Below are 18,751 nucleotides of genomic sequence, written 5' to 3'. Positions count from 1 at the left end.
GTACCTGCCAACTGGAAAGTAAACATAATTCTTCCTGTTGCTGATGAGGCTATCCAAGATAGGGTGAAGTACCTGGGTAAGTTCTTCAACTGACAGGCAACTTTGGTTGAAGAACTTCAGCGTAAATAATGCACCATAATTGTGAGGGAGGTTGTAAGTAACTACATTAAAACAGGTTCCTGCCAATTGCTGAACACGCCTGAAGTACCCAGTTAGACACGTTGGAGACAGACACAAGAGGAAATTGCTGTCCGTGTCCTCAGCAAAACAATAAACCTATCTCAACTGTACCTACAGTTTAAAAACATGGCATGGAAAATGACTAGGCTGATGTGCTCTGAACTGGCTGTTACATCTCATAAGAGAATTGGAGTCCTACCAGATAGTCCAGTGCAGCCATCAGCTCATTGCCCAGTGGCAGGCAAAAAAGGAAAAGGACTACAAGGAATTACTGGAAAAAGATCAGATTAAAAACCAGAAGCATCATAATGCAACTGTATAAATCCATAATGCAGACAGTTTGAATATTGTGTGCAGTTCTGCTCTTTCATCTCAAAAATGGTTTAGGAGAACTAGAAAAAGAGGAAAAGAGTGGCAAGGCCGATTGAGGTTATGAAACAACGTCCATGCAAGAAGCAACTACACAGATGAGAACTTTTCAAGTCAGGAAACAGAAGAACAAGTGCGGGTAGCACAAACATCCATGAAGTCATGACTAGCACAAAAAATTAGAATAAAGAAAGATTACTGCATGTTTTTCACAGTGCAAGAACGAAGGAGAACCAAATGAAACTGGCAGGTGGCTCAAAAACAAACAAAAGGAAGTACTTTTGCACACAATGTGAAGTTAAACTCTGGAACTAATTGCCACAGGATGTTACAGATGCCAAAGTTTACATGAGTTCAAAAAGCAATTAGAGAAATTCACAGGAGGAAAAAAAAAAAATATCCATGAATGGCTATTAATCACAAAGATACTACCTCAGGATTAGGGAATCCTGGAACCCAGATTGTTAGATGCTGAGAGCACACACCAGGCAAGTCCTACTGTATGCTTAACCTGTTCTTATGCTGTTCCCTAAATACCCACGCCTGCTCATTGACAGGGACAGGACACTGGGATACACCAACCACAGGCTTCTTTCAATAGAGGTATTCTTATGAATTGATCACATTTTAGGACATTTTTAAATTCACTTTTTCTAATTCAGCTATTCATCTTTTGCTCTGCCCCTTTTCTTCCAGATGGCCTCTGGTCCTAGGGCTTCTTTATTTCCATAAAGTTAGTAATTGTTCACTGGTACAAGTATCATGATGATACTTAAAGATCTGTTTTTGCTCTTTAAAATATCTAGAATAAAACCTGAGAAGTAAACACTGAGAAGCAGCAAGACTCAGGGCCTAAAAGTCATCAAGAAACATTCGTATATAGGGTCAAAATATCATTCGAGGTTGTAGAACACAGATATCAAAACCTGCTCAAATAAGTTTTGAGTCTTATATGAGCTCTCCTTACGAGACTGAGTTGCCCATGTTAGACATTATTCAGCAACAGTTTGACATTAACCAGTATCCTGAACAACTTCCAGTGCTTCAGCATTAAAAGACTGATGCAACTGAAGTGAGGCCTTGGTGCTGTAACATCAGCATCAAGAGGAAGTGTCCTAACCTCAGGTATATAAATAATTTAGATTTGCAAGTAGTTTCCAATCAAGAAGCGAATCCCAGCCTCCTGTTTACAAATTTACACTGGAAATTAAAAGATCGTTTGTAACCATCAGAGGAGTGACATCCTGGAGCTTGTTTTCAGTATGAAGAGTGAGCCCCAACAAGTTAACCGATTTAAAGATGGAGCTCAAGATATGTGAATGAGCTGGGTTATATAAACACAGCTGCCTGGAACAGAGAGAGACTGGACTTCATGATTTAGGAGATCACTTCCATTCCATTCCTAATTAAAATACAAATACTTTATGGATGTGTCTTGTGGGAGTCAGGATTTTTTGTTTTCTTAAGCGGAGTCCTGATCATCACTAAATGCTGCAGGAAGGAAATTACTTGTATAGCCATCCGAGAGTTCAATGCTCTATGCTATCAAAGCCCGTCTCAGGAGTATAAAAAAAACCTGCACCACAGAAAAGCACTCTATTCACTAAGTTCACTAAGGGAAAGGCAAAGAAATCCCTTTTTCCTGTCATTTGCCCATAAAAATTATAACCACTTAGCAATAAAAGCATGCAGAAAGTAGAGAGAACATTGCTGATATCGCTACAGAGCTAAGCAGTGGTAGTTTTAAAATCTTCCCATAGGTACAATAAAACAGAACATGTCATCATACATAGTTTTGTACTGAATAACAATTATTTCCTTAGAATAATGCACGTGGGATCTGTGACCTCCTGAATCTGAAGAAATACAGTGCAGTGACGGTGTTTTCACTACATAGTAATTTATGAAATACATACTACAAACTGGAAGCACACGTACTAATACACAGACACCTAGGTTTATAAACACACAGGCAGGCTGCTCTGGTAGGTCTAGTCTTAGTTTACAAAATAACCACCCCAGTTGTTACTGCTTTGAAATGGAAGGTTATTCCTGATGCTGGTGGGAAGCAAAATTGACAATGCAAAAATTCCGAGTCGATTTCCGTGCTAAATAAAGACAGATTAACTCAAACATTACGTATTTGCTAGTGATCCTTTACTTTGTTTTGAAACATGGAATATTTAAGGATAAATCAAAAGCACCGAGCTTCACTCCATACCAGTATTTGCTCAGGAAAAAAAATTAACATCCACCATCAAAGCAAGAAAGCAAGCAGCACTGCTCACTAATAAAAGGGGATAACTTCCTCATTAGATATCTGTGTCCCACTACAGAGGCTATCGCTAGTTTTACCTCAGGATATATACATAAAGGAGAAAGAGTGGGTGGAATGTGTTTTCCAAAATAAGTCTAAAAGAATAGCTACATGAAGGTTGATAGAGGGTTTCAAAAGCAACACAGGATGTTTGGAGAGAATTATGAACCTACCGTAAAAATTATATAGTCACACCGGCTGTTTCAGAGACCAGTTGAAGAAATCAGACAATTTGCCCTAGATTCACTAAAACTCCTACTCACAATTCCAAATATTATAGCAACACTTTGGAAAGGACAATGAATACCATAACTGATTGGGATTTTAATAGCAAAACTTCCAATATAAAGATAATATTTTGAGTGTAATCAAACCAGCGCTATCAAAAATAAATCCTTAGATTTTGAATTTATTGTAAGCAAAACATTTGTCTTATACGACACTTCGGATGTAGAAAATGGAAGACATAATTCATACTTTGGAAACTAACAGCAATTGAAGGCTCCTCTGTCCCAATGAACCCTGGATATCAGAACATTGCTAAATGAAAGAAGAAACACTGACCGCAGCATTCGGTTATTCTGAATTAAATATCCAAAGTCATATTTTAAGAGAAAATTAGTTTCTATATAAAACACAAAATAAAGGTTTAAGAAGAATGGTCAACTGTGATGTCAACATGCAGATATTTACATCTACAAATGAACTTTATTTATCACAAGCTTTTTTCTTTTCCCTTTTGCACAGCATTGTTTTTTCCCCTACTAGTCTGGGGGTACAGCTGGGGTTTTAGTGGACGTCTCACAGAACAAATTTGTGCAAGAGCAAGCCCCATCAGCTACAAGTCAGTCTAAACCTTACTGGATGTGCAGGTAGACAATGGGAGTATCACTTCAGCCTGGATTGTCCCCTTAAAAATTTTCACTGTTTAAAATCTTACTATATTAACCACAAAAGCCCTTAACACTTTCTGAGCGACTCAAAGCATTAAACTACTGAAATCCTTCTGGAGGGTTAAATTCTCTTCCTTGCTAGATTGTCTTCCTTGTTAAATCTCTTAATAAAATGGTCATCTCAGCTCAATAAGCACAACATATCAGGTCTTCATGTCTGACAGCTTTTAATTCTGTATACGTGGCCTAAAACGAGCTGGCCAGTAAATCACGGGCATTTCCAGCTAATCTGTACTAAAAGTATTATCTGTGGGAAGGCTGTGTATTTCACCCAATAATTAAAATAAGATGGGATCAAACCCTCCTTACACAGACAAGACTGAATAACCCAGAGACAGGTCTCTGAGGTGTGGATTAACCCTGTTGTACTAGAAAAACAAGACCTTCCCTTTACAATATTAGTGTTTTAACTACATTTTTTTAATATACTGATGCAATATATTTGTATCAGTGAATTTACACCTAGCGTAAATTATATTTTATAACACTATACTACTCATGTTCACCTTGAGTCAGTAAGGTCTGACCATATTTAAGAAAAATGGCATTTGTGATACTAATTTTACGCTAGCACATGGACAACCCATATCACATTAAGTGTTGTCAAGGACAGTGATCAGAATTTACTTCATTTCAAGCTAGTTCCCAAACACTATAGAGTAGGTACTTACTGAGATCCTCTGCCAGCTGGACCCTCTTACCAGTCAGGAGCTTCACCTTTTTTTCATTGTCTTCAGCAAAATCTTCAAGCACTTCCTTTACATTCTTCTCCAAGCGCCTTACTGTAAAAAACAAAACAAAACACAACACCAAAACAAAACAACAAACCAACCAAAAACCTGTAATGACCTAAGGACAAAATTTTGGGAATGTTTGTAGGAGACATAGTATGTGTTACCAGACTAACTGATCATGTTGGAGAGAAAGCAAACTTCTTAACATATTAAGACAGGAAATTCTTTGAGAAAGTTGTTTACATTTCAAAGGATATTTTCTCTTGGAATGAAATTCTTATTGGATGATTGTTTAGGAGGAGATAAAAATATTTGTAGACTGCTTTGCTGTCTGCTGAATTCAGCAGTTTCTTCTTTGAGATGAGTGTCCAACAAATCTTTTATTGCAGTCATTCTTGCTGCCTCCTTCTTAACACTTACACTTTCGCTATCAACATCACTCTCATCAGATGAATCAAGTCCAAGTCAATTAAAGGTGAAAGATGGAAAAAGAAGTTAATGATGAGAGCAGAGTGTGGTATTGAAGGACTGGTGACACACAGAGGGGTGTTGCTGCATATACAAGGCTAAGAGGAATCTAAACCTCTTTAAATCAGTATTATGTCCATCTTAACACTCATGTCCTTGCCATTTATACTTAGAGGGAGTACCTCCTAATGAAACTTCCTAATTTTCAGCCCAGCAGTTGTCAATGAAGTAGATGGTTTGGAGAGACACAACCTAGCTTGCTCCATTTTGGGGCAATTTCTCCTCCATGGAGGGTAACTTGCATTGCATGACAAGGTTCAAACCTTTCACTTGCACTGTCTTCAAGAAGCAGGTTGAAAACAATTTTACAAATCAAAGGTGATTATTAGGAGTTGTACCATGGCACTAGCCGATTGCTTCATAAATCATGCTTTACGTGGAAACTGCCATCGTATAAGCTTGTCTAGATATCAGATGGCACATTTTGCATGGCTTTAAAAAAAATCCATAAGAATCAATCACTAGAAAGTTTTGAACCAAATTTTTTGGTTCAAACACATCAACTCACTATGAGCCTTACCTTCAGTGTTAGTAAGCTGCTGCCTCAGCGTATTTGCTGTAATTGCCAGCATCCGCTGTATTCGCCAGAAGAGGACAATATCATTACATTCGAGCTGAAAGAAGGGAAGTTGCAGTGTCAGACCTCTGATGTCCAGTGAACACCTTATGCTTAGAAGAATCTCTAGATACTTTTAGTGGCAACTGTAAATTCATGTATACATATCGTGATCTTGCACAAAAATCCCACAGAATAACTGCTGTAAGTAACAAGGAAACACACCAAAAATACTTCTCAAGAACCGTGTCAGCCCTATGTAATACACTGCATCATCTTTACAACTACTATTTTCAACAGAAAGAGCCATATCAAGGGATATCAAGGAAAAACAACTTGCACCCACTATATGCAGGCTGGTGAGTACAACCTAATGCTCACTGAAACACCAGACTTATTCATAGCAAACACATTGTAAGACAACAGCTGAACTCTACGTTGTGATCCCCTGTTTGACAAATGCTTCTGAAGACAGTATTGGGCCAAGGGCTATATTTGTTAAAAACAGACGAGAATTTCTACACCTGCAAGGATGGCAGGAGGGAGCACTGACTTCACATTAGGACACCTTAAAAAGACAATTAAAGGAATAGGAGGTTAAGTGTCATGGAGAGGCAGCTCTCTGCTCTGTGATCTTATTTTCTTTCCTAGGCAAAGGTATTTCTACAGCAGTAAAGATTTCTGGCTCCATAGGGATCATTGTTTCTCATTAAAAAGAAAAACACAACTCCACAGAAAGTGAGAAGCTCTACCTTTCCAGTAATTTCTTTTTGCTCTAAAATATAATGGTAAGAAAACTGTAATTTAAAAGATCTGTTTGTAAGCTCCATATTTGTTTTTCTTTTTTTCCTGTTGATCACATGTGGTTCCAAGCATTAACTCTAAACACTTATTTATCATACTTATCCCATAAAAACCCCTTACTTAATGTTTGCCAAATTTTTTGTATCGGTGAGGTAAATAAGTATCAATGAGAAAGTGAAAAAAAAATGGATACCAACAAGATATCCACAGCCGTAACAATACTGCTTTTAACAGTGTATTTTCAATACACATTGATAAGTAACAGATGTTTAGGTCATGGCTGATACCTAGTGGTCATTTTATGTAATTGCCACCAGGATGGCATTTTATCAATTACAAGCCTCATGTAAAACATACCTAAGATCACCAGCTATCTCAAGGTAAAGGACATAAAAGAAAGGTTGGGCTAGTTTAAAGTATTTGTACATATTTTTTTTCAACCAAGATGGAAATATTAGGGCAAAACACCAGTGTGTATCTATTCTTTGATTTACCTCTGAGTCCACAAAATGCCTCTGATAATAATAGAAGCCTCTTCGACACAGATTGCAGTGGTTCAAAGCCGTCTTCAGGAAATATCTTCTATAAATTTGGTGCCATGTGTCTTTAATCTAGGAAAACAGTACTTAAATTTGACTAAATAAATACATACACTCACTATCATGCACAGTTTAACAATCACATTTGATTTTAAAATATAAGTCCAAATTCCACTATCAATGTCACGTAATACACGTTTAAATATTTCTCAGCAATTTGCCTGCAACTGGGATATGATTAATGTGTTAGTTACATTTGGCAAACATTACAGATGCCAAATGCTTGTAACATAACTGAATGCTTGAAAATATTGTCTTGCAACCAAAATACATTTAAATTACACACTACAAAACAGGACAAATTGTTCTGCTCTTGGCATGATGCAATCTTCACATTAACACTGAGAATAAATTAATGGTTACCACTCAAGAATGTATCAATTAAATCAGATTAAAGCACAGAGAAATATTTAATGGGTCTTATGTATAAAAACATTTGCAACTTTTTTTGATTAGGCTAATTTATGTTCCCGTTCTTCAAAATGAACTAACTATATAGATATGGCTCTTCAAAAAGCCCACAACATAGAATTAAGAAAATCAGTTGCTTAGCAAGAAAGGAAACTCAATTTGCACTCAAGTCTTCTCATGTAGAGGATGTGGATCACTACTCTGACCTTTAAAAAAGTGTATGGCAAGTGTTGTATAGGAAAGCGGCAGCAGGTTTTTAACTAACTCTTCTAGCCAAAGTTACTGCAAAAAATAAATCCCTGTTAAAGGAAATCTACATATATGATTTAATGTTTGAATTCTCATTTATTTAAATTAAGTTAATTTTAATTAGGTAAGCATAATTAGACCTTTTACAAGCAATACACTGCAATGAGATAAATAATTTTCCAGAACATTTAAAATTTACAATATACTCCTTCAGGGCACTCTCAAAATCCCTGCCTTTTTCTAAGTATTTTTACAAAATTTCCCTCTCTTCAATGTACCTATGAACTTCAAACTGCACATACAACCACACAGTATGTTTCTACCATATCATGCTCATAAAGGCCTTGATCCCACTATATAACATGTGAACAATAATTTTAAACAAGCCTTGTCATAATACAGGCGAGAAAATCTGCTCAGCAGACTGATTTCAGTCTAAACTGACAGATTTCAAAGCGTTGTACTGCATTTGTCTGACAGCCAACAGAAGTGTGTGAATTGCGTGCAAGCAGTCATTTAGTAATTCATTTGGAAACATCTGGATTACAAATTCAGTATCTGGATGGGGAACTTTTCTATGTTATCTAGAAAGAACATTCAAATGTTCACAGGGGGCTTCCATATGTTTTGTTACAATTCTGCATCTTACCAGACATGGGTCCACTGTTATTCCTCTTGCTTCGAGATTCTTTCTGACAGTCGTCACTTCATCATTTGCCAGATAAGCTGCATGTTCTTCATTGCATTTGATTAATTTCTCAAGTTCATTTTTCGTTTCGTTACGAATATTCTAGAATAAGAATGATTAGTTATTAATAATTATTACAGACTCAGGGATCATCAGCACCTCCTCAATAAACAGTCTACCTGCTTAATAAGCCAGAACAGAAAATACTTTTAACACTATTAATTATTACATTTAAATGACTCAAAAGGGTATTTGTGCAAAGACATCTCAAATATAGATTTTTAAACGGATAATTCACTGTCAATTTTTCATATTTTTTCTTTTCATTATGTACAGAAATGCAGAAGAGGAAGAGAAGGGTAGAAAAATAAAATCATAGATGTTAGCCTCCCTTTCCCTCCATGAACACCCACTAGCAGGGTTCACATTCACTTATCACCTGTGACACTGATCAGAATTGTAATTTTTGCCTAACAACTACCAAGAACTCTCCATGGATTCATACCTTTAAGTTGCTGTTCATTAAGTTCAAGTAAAATAAGTTGAAGTCACTGCCTTTCTCCCATACCTGGCTGCATAGAGTTGACTGTAAAACTCCTTCCTCTGAAACAATTACTTTCTACTGTATTCTTTTAAACTCTACTTACTTCTTTAAAGTATGATTCAGTTTGAGAAATATCTAGAAAAAGTAACATAAAGAGCCCATCACCTCTGGGCATTGAATGGAAGGTGCTATTTAAATTCAAAAGAAATTTCCAAAAGCTATGAGCAAACAAGAAGAGAAAAACAGTCAATTAGAAAATACGACTGGGACTAGAATGCTAGTGATAATGCTATCACATACTAATTAAATCTAAATGGAGCATGATAGGAAACTACATGTGACTTCTGCTTAAAAGGCATGCTTGAAAAGTATAGAAGAGAAGAGCCCAGTATTCATCCTGTTTTCATCAATTTCTTTCTACTGGAAAAACTTTAATATTCAAGTCAATGGCACAGTAGCAAAGATCTAATTCAGCTGAAGAATGGAAAACAGTTTACAAGCCACCATGTATCTGCAATATGAAAATTGAATGCTCTGTGGTGTCATATTTAAAATAATGAACAATAAAAGTAATTGTAAAGTATTTAAAAGGATTTTTTTCCCCCGATTATCTAAATAGTGTGAAGAGGGCTGGTATTTTTGAAAATTTACTGAAGAATAATCCAAGTTTTCTAACTGTAGTGAACAACAAATTCTCTTTGTTTTTTTTTCCTCTCCTCCTTTTACCTGTTCTTTGGTGCGGCCTATCCAGTATAACCATCTTTTTTTCCAGTCTGGACCCACCATATCTTCAATAACAGATTCAGCTAAAAAAAGAAACATGATATCACTCAAAATACATGTTACCAGCCAAATTTATAGTTCTAAAATTAGGTACAAATTAGGTACATAAAGAATGGACATTTTATGCTTAAGAACATAAGATATGCCATACTGAGTCAAGTCAGATGTCTTTTACTCAAAGCAACAGTTGATGTCTTGTACTAGAATTTAAAAATTACTGCCGGAAGTATATTAAAAACATAACACCCCTCCACTGAAGGAGCCCTGCAGGTTTCAAGTCAGGCGTTTAAAAAAAAATAAAATAAAAAAAAAATCTTACCTTGTTGCAACTTGCATCAAAATTCATTATGCTCAATAACTATAAATGGACCAACTACTTTCCCTGAATTTATCCTATTCTTCTACACGTGTGTTTGTACCATTTTTTGACTCTACAGATCTCTTCTACTGATCTTTCAGTTGCCTCACTGCAAGAGCACTACATTTTGATGCTGTATTTTGCTAAACGTTTCTAGCAGTATTGGTACCATTTTAAAACGTCACCATTGTCTCAGTTGTGCTGATACAAAAAGCTTGCATGGCAGTGAAGTGAACTAGATCTGGAAATTGTCCCACATTAAAAAGCACACAGGAGTAGAATACATCACACAACTCACTGTCTTTGAGACGGCTTTGGAGCGTCTCTTCCATAAAATGAATAGCTGCATCCCACTGCTGTTTATCAGATATTGACCGGTCTTCTAAGGCATTGTGCTGGATCACCCGCTGCAATACAGATCATCATTTTAGCATGCAATAAATTCAAGATTTAGTAAAAAAAAAAAAAGATTTCTGACATTCTCTTCATTTTGATGTCTATAAAACCAGCATGTGTTGGGCACACAGGATTTGTTCAAGGCACCCTTTTCAAAGCACTGCCAAAAATATTTTCTGTGTGTTTAATTTTCTATTTTTCTATAGCCTAGTGTAAATAATGTAAAAAATACAGCAAACAATATTAAATCCCTACGGATTACAGAATCTATAAAGATGGTAATGAAATGCTGTTGTTTTGCGTGGCTATACTTAACAGAACAAATTGTTTAGCTGATGCCAAACAATTCTCACAAGGCTCTCCTTGGACAGCCAGTTGATCATGGAGGACTTTTTCCTGAGCCAATCAAACCGACTTTACTAGATGCTATTTAGGGCAACAATTAAAAGTTAATAATAAAATTAATTGAGAAATACTGAATTAAAATATTGCATAGAAAAGGAGAGATGGAGACATCTCCCTATGATTTTATGATTACGTTAAAAGAATGCAAGAATACTGAATATGCAACTTTAGTAAAAGTACTTCAACAGCATTTAGTCAACAATGCAAAAAAACCCACTACATTGTACCAGGCTATCCTCTGCTCTCTCATTCCATTTATGTCGTTTAATACTTTCTTCTTTGACAGCTTGTTTCAGTTTATCAAAGATATCGTCATGCTCTTTTCCTTTTTTTTCTGTCATGAAACGGGAAAATTCTTCTTGCAAAGTCTCCCATGCCACCTAGAAAGTTAGCAAATGATACCTACTGAAATGGACCACTATACCATGCACCAGCTGGTAAAGAAACATTTACGACAATTCTGGCAAGTATGAAAATCTGCATACTTTCTGAAAACAACGTACAAGCATAAGAGTAAGTAATTGTTTTTTCCTTTGCTGCCTTATCCATTACTAATAAAGTCAACACTAAACTTTGCTTCGCTATGTTGTAGTAAGTGGAATTCTGTTAAACTTGCATAAATCTATTAAATATGAATAAACCTAGCTTGAAGGGTTTAAACTTTTAAAAGGAGGGGTTTTTGGGGGGCTTTAATAGGGAAAATTCACCAGAAGAGCAAAATTCAATGTTCTTGCTGAATGTTTCTCAACATCAAGATGTCACTAGACTTTTATGACATGTAGTCTGGTTAGAACTGCAGTCAGCCCTTCAAACCACCACCTTACTTCTCTGGAGCTATGCTTTAATTTCAACAGGCTTTGCATAGGATATTTTTTTTTATATATATATTTTTTTTTAAATAACTACATTCCCACCTCTACTGCTTTGTTAGGCAGTTGCTTGTCAGTCCACTGCTTCAGTTTGATGTCCACAGTGGTGTTAAATGTCCCTGAGTTCATAGTCTGTGCTGCTGGAAGGTAGATATTCTCAATCACATGAGTAGATACCCTTTCCCATAAAGTTTTCTGAAGAATCTCCTCCCTAAAAGAAAAATTTGTAACACATAATGGCTTCCAATACAAAAGCGTCTAACAAGGATGCATTCAGTTTGTTAGAATCACTGAGAAAACAAGACCACAGAACACAGGTAATACTTCTTAACATCAGGACATAACTTCAACCAAAATCCGTTTGAAACAAAGGACAATGTTTTCAGCAAAGACAGCTTCAGAAGTTGGCCTCTATGACTCTTATGGCTGCCACTGCATTGCACTAGAGTTCCTCGCAGCCTTTAATATAGCCATGCAGAGTTGTGTGTGCGCATGTGCATGGTAGATGCAGGAACGACAAGGGAGGACACTGTAAAGCATTGAAATGATTTGACTAAAAAGTCCACACTCCCAAAAAAGCACGTGGGTTTTGTTTCTGTAGTAATTTTCCACCTGGGATTTTCATTGATTTTTCCCGGATGGGATAAACAATGAAGCAAGTTGAGAAGTCCAACCTTGTACCAAAATGCGTATTGACATCCATATACAAACATGCCTTGCTTGACTATAAAACTAAACACCACTTTCCTACTTATGATGTGTTTCAAGAAGTAACAATGGGAACAATATAACTTTTTAGAATGATAGTAAACTTACTTGGGGAAACTTTGCAGCTGCAGTGAAACAACTCGGCTGAGCCAGCATAACATGCAGCTGGTACCCACGGAGGCAGTCAGGCTCCTTCTGCTCCTGCCCAGGCTCCAGTACGGGTTGTGGGTTTCTTGCAGGTTAATTTTATGCTAGCTCAGCATGCTAAATCAGCTTACCAATAAGTCATACGAATGCCAAATTTGGTAGAATGGCAAGAGTTAAGAGCTAAGGAATAAAAACTGCCTCTTTTTGGTGGTACAAGACTACCAGGTTCATACAAGCGCTTTTCTTCCAAATGGGCTGAAGTTCAGGACACAAACCTCACCCCTGATAATGCCCTTACTCTAACTAGGCCACCTGTGGACAAAGACTGAAGAACTTCTCATAAATATTACTCCTCCACCCATTTCAACAATGGCATAATTAAATTTCTCTTTTGCATTTAAAGGACCCTCCTTGAGATTTAAAAATTCTGAAGTCGCCTTTCTGACATAACAGTAAAAATGGGGTTCAAAGCCACTGGGTTTGAACATCTGGAACAGGTCTTTGGCATATTTAGGGTAGCAGAAGTATTCATACAAAATTAAAAGGAACTCAAGCATTTAAAAAATGTTGAAAGAATTCACTATAAATAAAAATTAATATTGCCAGCAGTATTCTTTTCCTTAGAAAATTTTGTTCAAAATAGGATGATTTGGATAGCATTCAAAGACAAATTATTGATCATTCTCGATTACCATTAAAAGAACTGGGGATGTGGCAAACAAATTTCACTTACAGGGTGTGCTGGAAACCATCTGTTATGGATTTTACCACTTACAAATGCACTGCAGGAGAAGTGCAATCCTCCGATTAAGAACAAATGCAATCTCATTCCTTCTTTACTGACGTGTCAATAAAAAATACACTTTTGCTTAATCCAATCAAACTTAATTGGAAAGAATGGCAATTTAAACAGGCTACGAACATTTGCATTCATCAAATGCAGTGCTGTTTTTAGGCTGCATATAATGGCTAGCAGAAGCATTTTTTCATTACTTAGCTTTCTAGCTCTAGTTTATAGCTCATTAACTGCTATAAAACTAGAATCACCGCTACATTTTAACTTTCAAAAGAGATACACAGAAACATTCATGCTATGCACCCACCCAATCCACAACATAAAATGAAGCAGACTAGACATGGGCCAGGGTACTTCAACATCTATTACAGAGCAAACAGCAGCAATCACCAAAATGGCAAACCTGCATTACATTTGGACTAGAACATAACTTCAGATTAATATACTGGCTACACCACTTTCTCTGAACACATCAACATGCCCAGAATTATTCTAATATCAATAAGAGTCAGATATTTTATCTTGGTTTTTAACCTATGATGAAGTAACAGTTCAATCCAGGTCGCTGAAGGCAAAAGCATTAAAGAAACCTTTTTTTCTGTGGTTCTCAGATGTGGTGCTTGCTGTCAAAGTAATCCTTTATATGGGCTATTCTTCTCTCAGCCTGCATCTAGTGGCTTTGTTATGCAGTGATACTGCACTGTTAAAATACTTAGGCTAAGCTCGCTCTCTCACACCTACGTCTGCCTTACAAAGAAGTAGGGCAGTGTAGTATGGTGCTACTTCGTTGAAGCTACCAAGGAGTTATACAAGTAGGATGAAATTCTCAAAAATCCAGATCAGCTCTTTTTAGAGCCAGGAATTACATAATCTTTAAAATTCCAAATCTCCAATTTACAGACACACAAAGCTTCTTTTATACCAAGGTCATACACACGCACAATGATAATTCCCAAACATCAAGTTAAGAGGAATTACTGATTTGTACTTCAAATAAACATCTGAAAACACCTTTATTATGACTATTCCTTTTCATTTTTGAGGAATATCTATTGTTCAGTATACTGTATAAAAACGTAGTTTTTGTTGAGGGATTATACAAGTAGTTGCTGATTCAGAATAATAAACAAAACATAGACTACTATTTCTACAGGGACAAGGGACATCATAATACATCGTCCTAGAGAAAAACAGTTTCTTATTTATATTTGAGAATTTTGTTTACTAAAACCCTTTGTATTTTAAAGCTAAACTTCTGCTAGTTAATAATAAGAAAAAAAAAAAAAAAAAGAAAAAATTACCATACCAGTGCTTCGGTGTGACCTGAGTCAAACTTATGACTTCATCAAGAATCTCATTCTTTGCTTTTTCAAACAGTTCATTCTGTGCAAAGGGAAAAATATGAAGTATTTTAAGTATAGTTTGATCATGTTTCCATACAAAGAGTAAAAAAAAAAAACCAAAATCTCTTTTCTTATGGCCTTTAAGCCTAAAATGATACCTTCTGGTCATGTTCTGGACAATGTATGTGCTTGTCATAAGCTACCCTGGTTTACCATACATCTTCCCACCCATCTCTTGCATGCCTCTGGCCAGGCATGGCATTTGAATATTCAGGATCTCTATAAAAGAATTAGAGAATGGGATCATAATTGATTTGTTACTCTGTCTGTCTAAAAGACCAGGGAATGTAACTTCTCTTTGCCAGTTCTGTCCTATTCACAAACAGTGACCTATTCTGGTGAGAGTTAAGTCAGTTAACTGTATACCAGAAGAGTGAAGGACTAAGTGTTGCAGTATCACAGTTTTGAAGCACATTATTTCACAAGACACAGAGCTCAGTATTTCCTTCCTCTAGAATTTTATAATTTACACTGTCTTCACATTAAAACATCCGTACTTTGTTAACTTTAAGAAATTTTTAAAAATGAGATTAAGTGGCATAAGTTTTAATCCGTAATCTTCAATACTTTGTAGCACACAAACTGAGGCAGTAGTGTAATTTACCCTGTCGAGCTCTCGCAGCCGGGGGTAATTGTTCTTCCATTCAGTCTCAAGATTGAAACGTGTGGCTGCAAAAATCAGAAACAAGGCCTTAATTTTTGTAATTGCCTATATGCACTTCATGACTTTCTTAAAAGTTTAGCAGCTCCTAAAATTGCTGCAAATCTTGCTCATGAAAAACCCTCCAAGAACTTTTAAGGCCTCTGCAAACGAGCAAAGTTTTTTGCTGCCTATGCTTAGATACTATGTCTGCAAATTGCAGGATTCATGCATTGAAAAAATGTAGTGGAAAAAGAGCCATTGAACTTTCAGCTCCGTACAAGTCAGTTCTGCCCTGGCTGATGAGATGGTATCTTTATACAGGAAGTCATTTTAAACAACATCTGAATCCACAGGAAGAGTTGTGTTTTGCCCATTAAAAAAACTGATTTTTTTCCCCTCCATATCTATTTACTCCTTTGGCTTTTAGAACAAGTGTGTCCTTCATATCACAGATTTTTTTAATGTGTTTCTGTAAAGATTAACTGGGGCGATTATTGATAGATGAGAAATGGTTATCATATAAAACACATAAAACACAATTGCCCTAGTACGCTAGCAAAAGCAGTATTGTATGTATGTGGAAGAAATAACCGTTTAACAGCAATTTGCTATTTCACTTGGTTTTTGAAAAGATGTTTACCTTTAAAAGCATCTGCTTGCTGCTCCACAGACTCTCTCACCATTTTCCAAAAGCAATCTGACACAGCAAGACTTAAGTTCTTTGTTGTTACCTGGTGTGCCTTCAGCATACATGTCCTGTAAAGAAAGATAGCTAGAGAAAGTTCTTCTATGCATACCCATGCTTTCTCACCCCCATTTTTCTCCTCACAAGAAAAAAGATTTGCTTTTATAGCAGGAAATAGCATGCCAATGTGCACCTAACCCAAATTCCAGTCTCTTCCTCCAAAATATTCAATGCAGATAATCACCAGAGCAAGGTGATTAAAAAACCCCACCACAAATAAATTTTTATTCTAGGGGTGGCAGTGCAGGTACTGCAGTCCCAAAGACCGTGTAGCTTACTGTCCTGAGTAATACAAGTCTGTGAAATCAAAACTCTGCTCAACGAACTTCCAGCAGAACACACAAGCTACGCCTTTGAATACACCATTTTTATCCCACCAAGACAACTGCTATTTAGAGGCACTACAACTCATATTTGGGTTGGATTCATTCCTCCCAGCTGTATCAAGTGCCTAGACATAGGCTGGGAGTTAGTTCTTCTGGAACCTATGGCCAGATACAGAAACCTCTAAAGAGAGGCTCAGAACTGCAGTGGAATCAATTGCTGCCTGAAGATGCCTGTCTCTCCACTGAGTTACAGCAAGCATTAGGAAACCAGGCTTACTTGCTCACCTCAACAAGATACTTAATTTAAACAGATTAAATCTCAAATAGCGTTTCCACACTGCGACCCTTTTTTAAGTTCAACAAGAAAAACTGTTCCTGGTATTTACCAACATAGGCTTATTTTACTAAAAGGAATAAATAGCAACATACTTCAACAGCTTTGAATTTTGAAAAAATTCCTCTTCATATTCTTTAATAGATTCAATGCTTTCACTGCTGTTTCCTGGAGAAAGAAGAGAGTGCTGCAACAGTTCCATTTAGACAGTTTTCTCTGCTTAAAGGAGAAAATAAGCAGAGCCAGAGCTCTCTTTACCTTTTCCAGTAACAACTGCAAAATAACCCAAAGCTTTCATTGGAAAGAGTTTGCCTTCAATTATTTGCTGTATCTATGAAAATAAAGGATTAAAAAAAAGTGGTTAATATTGCACAGAGACACTCTTTCCTTCAGCGCCGTTTTAAATCCAGATCTAGCTGTATCTATGCATAGACTACTATAAGAAGCAGTTTGTCAAGGGACTGTGAGTTCTACTGATATCTAAAAAGAAAAAAAAATATAAACCAAATAGGGCATAACATAGCAAAACACCAAATAAAGTGAAAAAGCCTATCCCAAAATATCAGGAAATGTAACTGGCCCAGTTCCTGCATGAAAGGAACCAGTATTACAGCAAGCTGTGACTGAAGTCATGTAGCTGATCACTAAAAGCAAATCCCGAGAGAGATTAAAACAACCACCACTCAAAAAAATCATACCGAATACAGAAATAAGCACTCAAAACCACCTAGAACAGGTAAGTGAGGTCCAATATTTCTGACAGCATCTCAAATATTTTACCATGTGTGACTTGAGCCATCACAGTATGAGAAAAATAGTTTCAACTCACCCTGCTTGGGCTAGCCACATTTTTCTCTGCAAGATCAACTTTAGTCAACACAAAAATTGTCCTTTTTCCTTGGGGATCCATTTGGCTGACTAAGTCTGTGACAATACTGCGTTCTGCATCCACTGATCCATCTAAAATAAACAAAAACAAAGTTACAATTTAGGGACTATGTAATCTAACACGCAGTACTGAAGATATCGTCGGTATCAAATAAGTTTCATGATACAACTTAAAACCAGTAAAATTACACTTATATTCAGTTTTTGGGTACACACAGTGAAAATTTGCTTTGTTCCAGGTAACATAAAAAAAAAAAATCAATTTGTTGTAGTTATATAAGTTTTGAACAAGTACCAGCTTGCTCAAAATATTGAAGTCTATTATTGTCTCTTTCCTCCAAAAACACTTTCAAAGAAATCCTGAATTTTATTATCACCGCCATTTTTTTTTGATAAAAAACTCTTATCAAAAACTTGCTTTTTGCCACAGATGCCAAAGGTGCCTTAATTTATAAATAACACATTCCACAGCATGCTGTTTTGTACCCTATACAAATCACCACAAATGGAAAAAAAAAATATAATCAGGGGAGTCCCCATAGTAATGTAAGAATCACAAATAAAGAATAAAACCTCCCCTGCCAGTTGGATAACCATCTGAAGTCTTATTACCTTGAATACAAAGGATGATGGCATTAGGATTCTGCATGTAGGCCTTGCTGATGCTAAATATCGTTTCCTTCGTATCTGGAGCCATACCTGATGTCACAGTCTTCAATATGTAGAGATATATATTTAAAGGAAAAAAGAAAACAAAGATGTAAAAAAGAATAACAGCTAGTGTTCTCACCAATAACACTACCTCACTTACAGGTCTTAGTTTTTTTTTATTTATTTATTAATTGCATACTTACACTAATGACTCCAGGTAAATCAACCAATACCATCCTCTGCAATCCAGGACCTTTCACACTTAAGGAGATGGTCTGTGAAATAAAATTGAAATTAAAAGGTCTATACACACACCTACTTTGTATGTAATTACATACGCAAACATGCATATATAAAATTATATAAA

General features: G+C 36.3%; 1 protein-coding gene across 1 annotated transcript in view; it reads right to left on the bottom strand.

Moving 5' to 3' along the window:
• OPA1 (OPA1 mitochondrial dynamin like GTPase) overlaps window positions 1–18,751 on the bottom strand; it is a 55,068-nt gene that overhangs the window by 14,053 nt on the left and 22,264 nt on the right. Inside the window, exons 13-28 of the mRNA XM_082487177.1 lie at window positions 18,588–18,659; window positions 18,346–18,445; window positions 17,675–17,805; window positions 17,104–17,176; window positions 16,941–17,013; window positions 16,081–16,196; window positions 15,402–15,466; window positions 14,701–14,777; window positions 11,789–11,954; window positions 11,102–11,254; window positions 10,372–10,480; window positions 9,659–9,738; window positions 8,350–8,490; window positions 6,936–7,052; window positions 5,602–5,695; window positions 4,491–4,601 (exon numbers count right to left, since the gene is read on the bottom strand). Of these exons, the coding sequence (XP_082343303.1) occupies window positions 4,491–4,601; window positions 5,602–5,695; window positions 6,936–7,052; window positions 8,350–8,490; window positions 9,659–9,738; window positions 10,372–10,480; window positions 11,102–11,254; window positions 11,789–11,954; window positions 14,701–14,777; window positions 15,402–15,466; window positions 16,081–16,196; window positions 16,941–17,013; window positions 17,104–17,176; window positions 17,675–17,805; window positions 18,346–18,445; window positions 18,588–18,659 (1,678 nt within the window). The remainder of the gene's footprint in view (window positions 1–4,490; window positions 4,602–5,601; window positions 5,696–6,935; window positions 7,053–8,349; window positions 8,491–9,658; window positions 9,739–10,371; window positions 10,481–11,101; window positions 11,255–11,788; window positions 11,955–14,700; window positions 14,778–15,401; window positions 15,467–16,080; window positions 16,197–16,940; window positions 17,014–17,103; window positions 17,177–17,674; window positions 17,806–18,345; window positions 18,446–18,587; window positions 18,660–18,751) is intronic.

Source organism: Vanellus vanellus (genome assembly GCF_965231255.1).
Source record: "Vanellus vanellus genome assembly, chromosome: 8".
Classification (NCBI taxonomy): Eukaryota; Metazoa; Chordata; class Aves; order Charadriiformes; family Charadriidae; genus Vanellus; species Vanellus vanellus.
The sequence above is the reverse complement of the archived record's forward strand: the minus strand, read 5'-3'. Positions and strand labels throughout refer to the sequence as shown.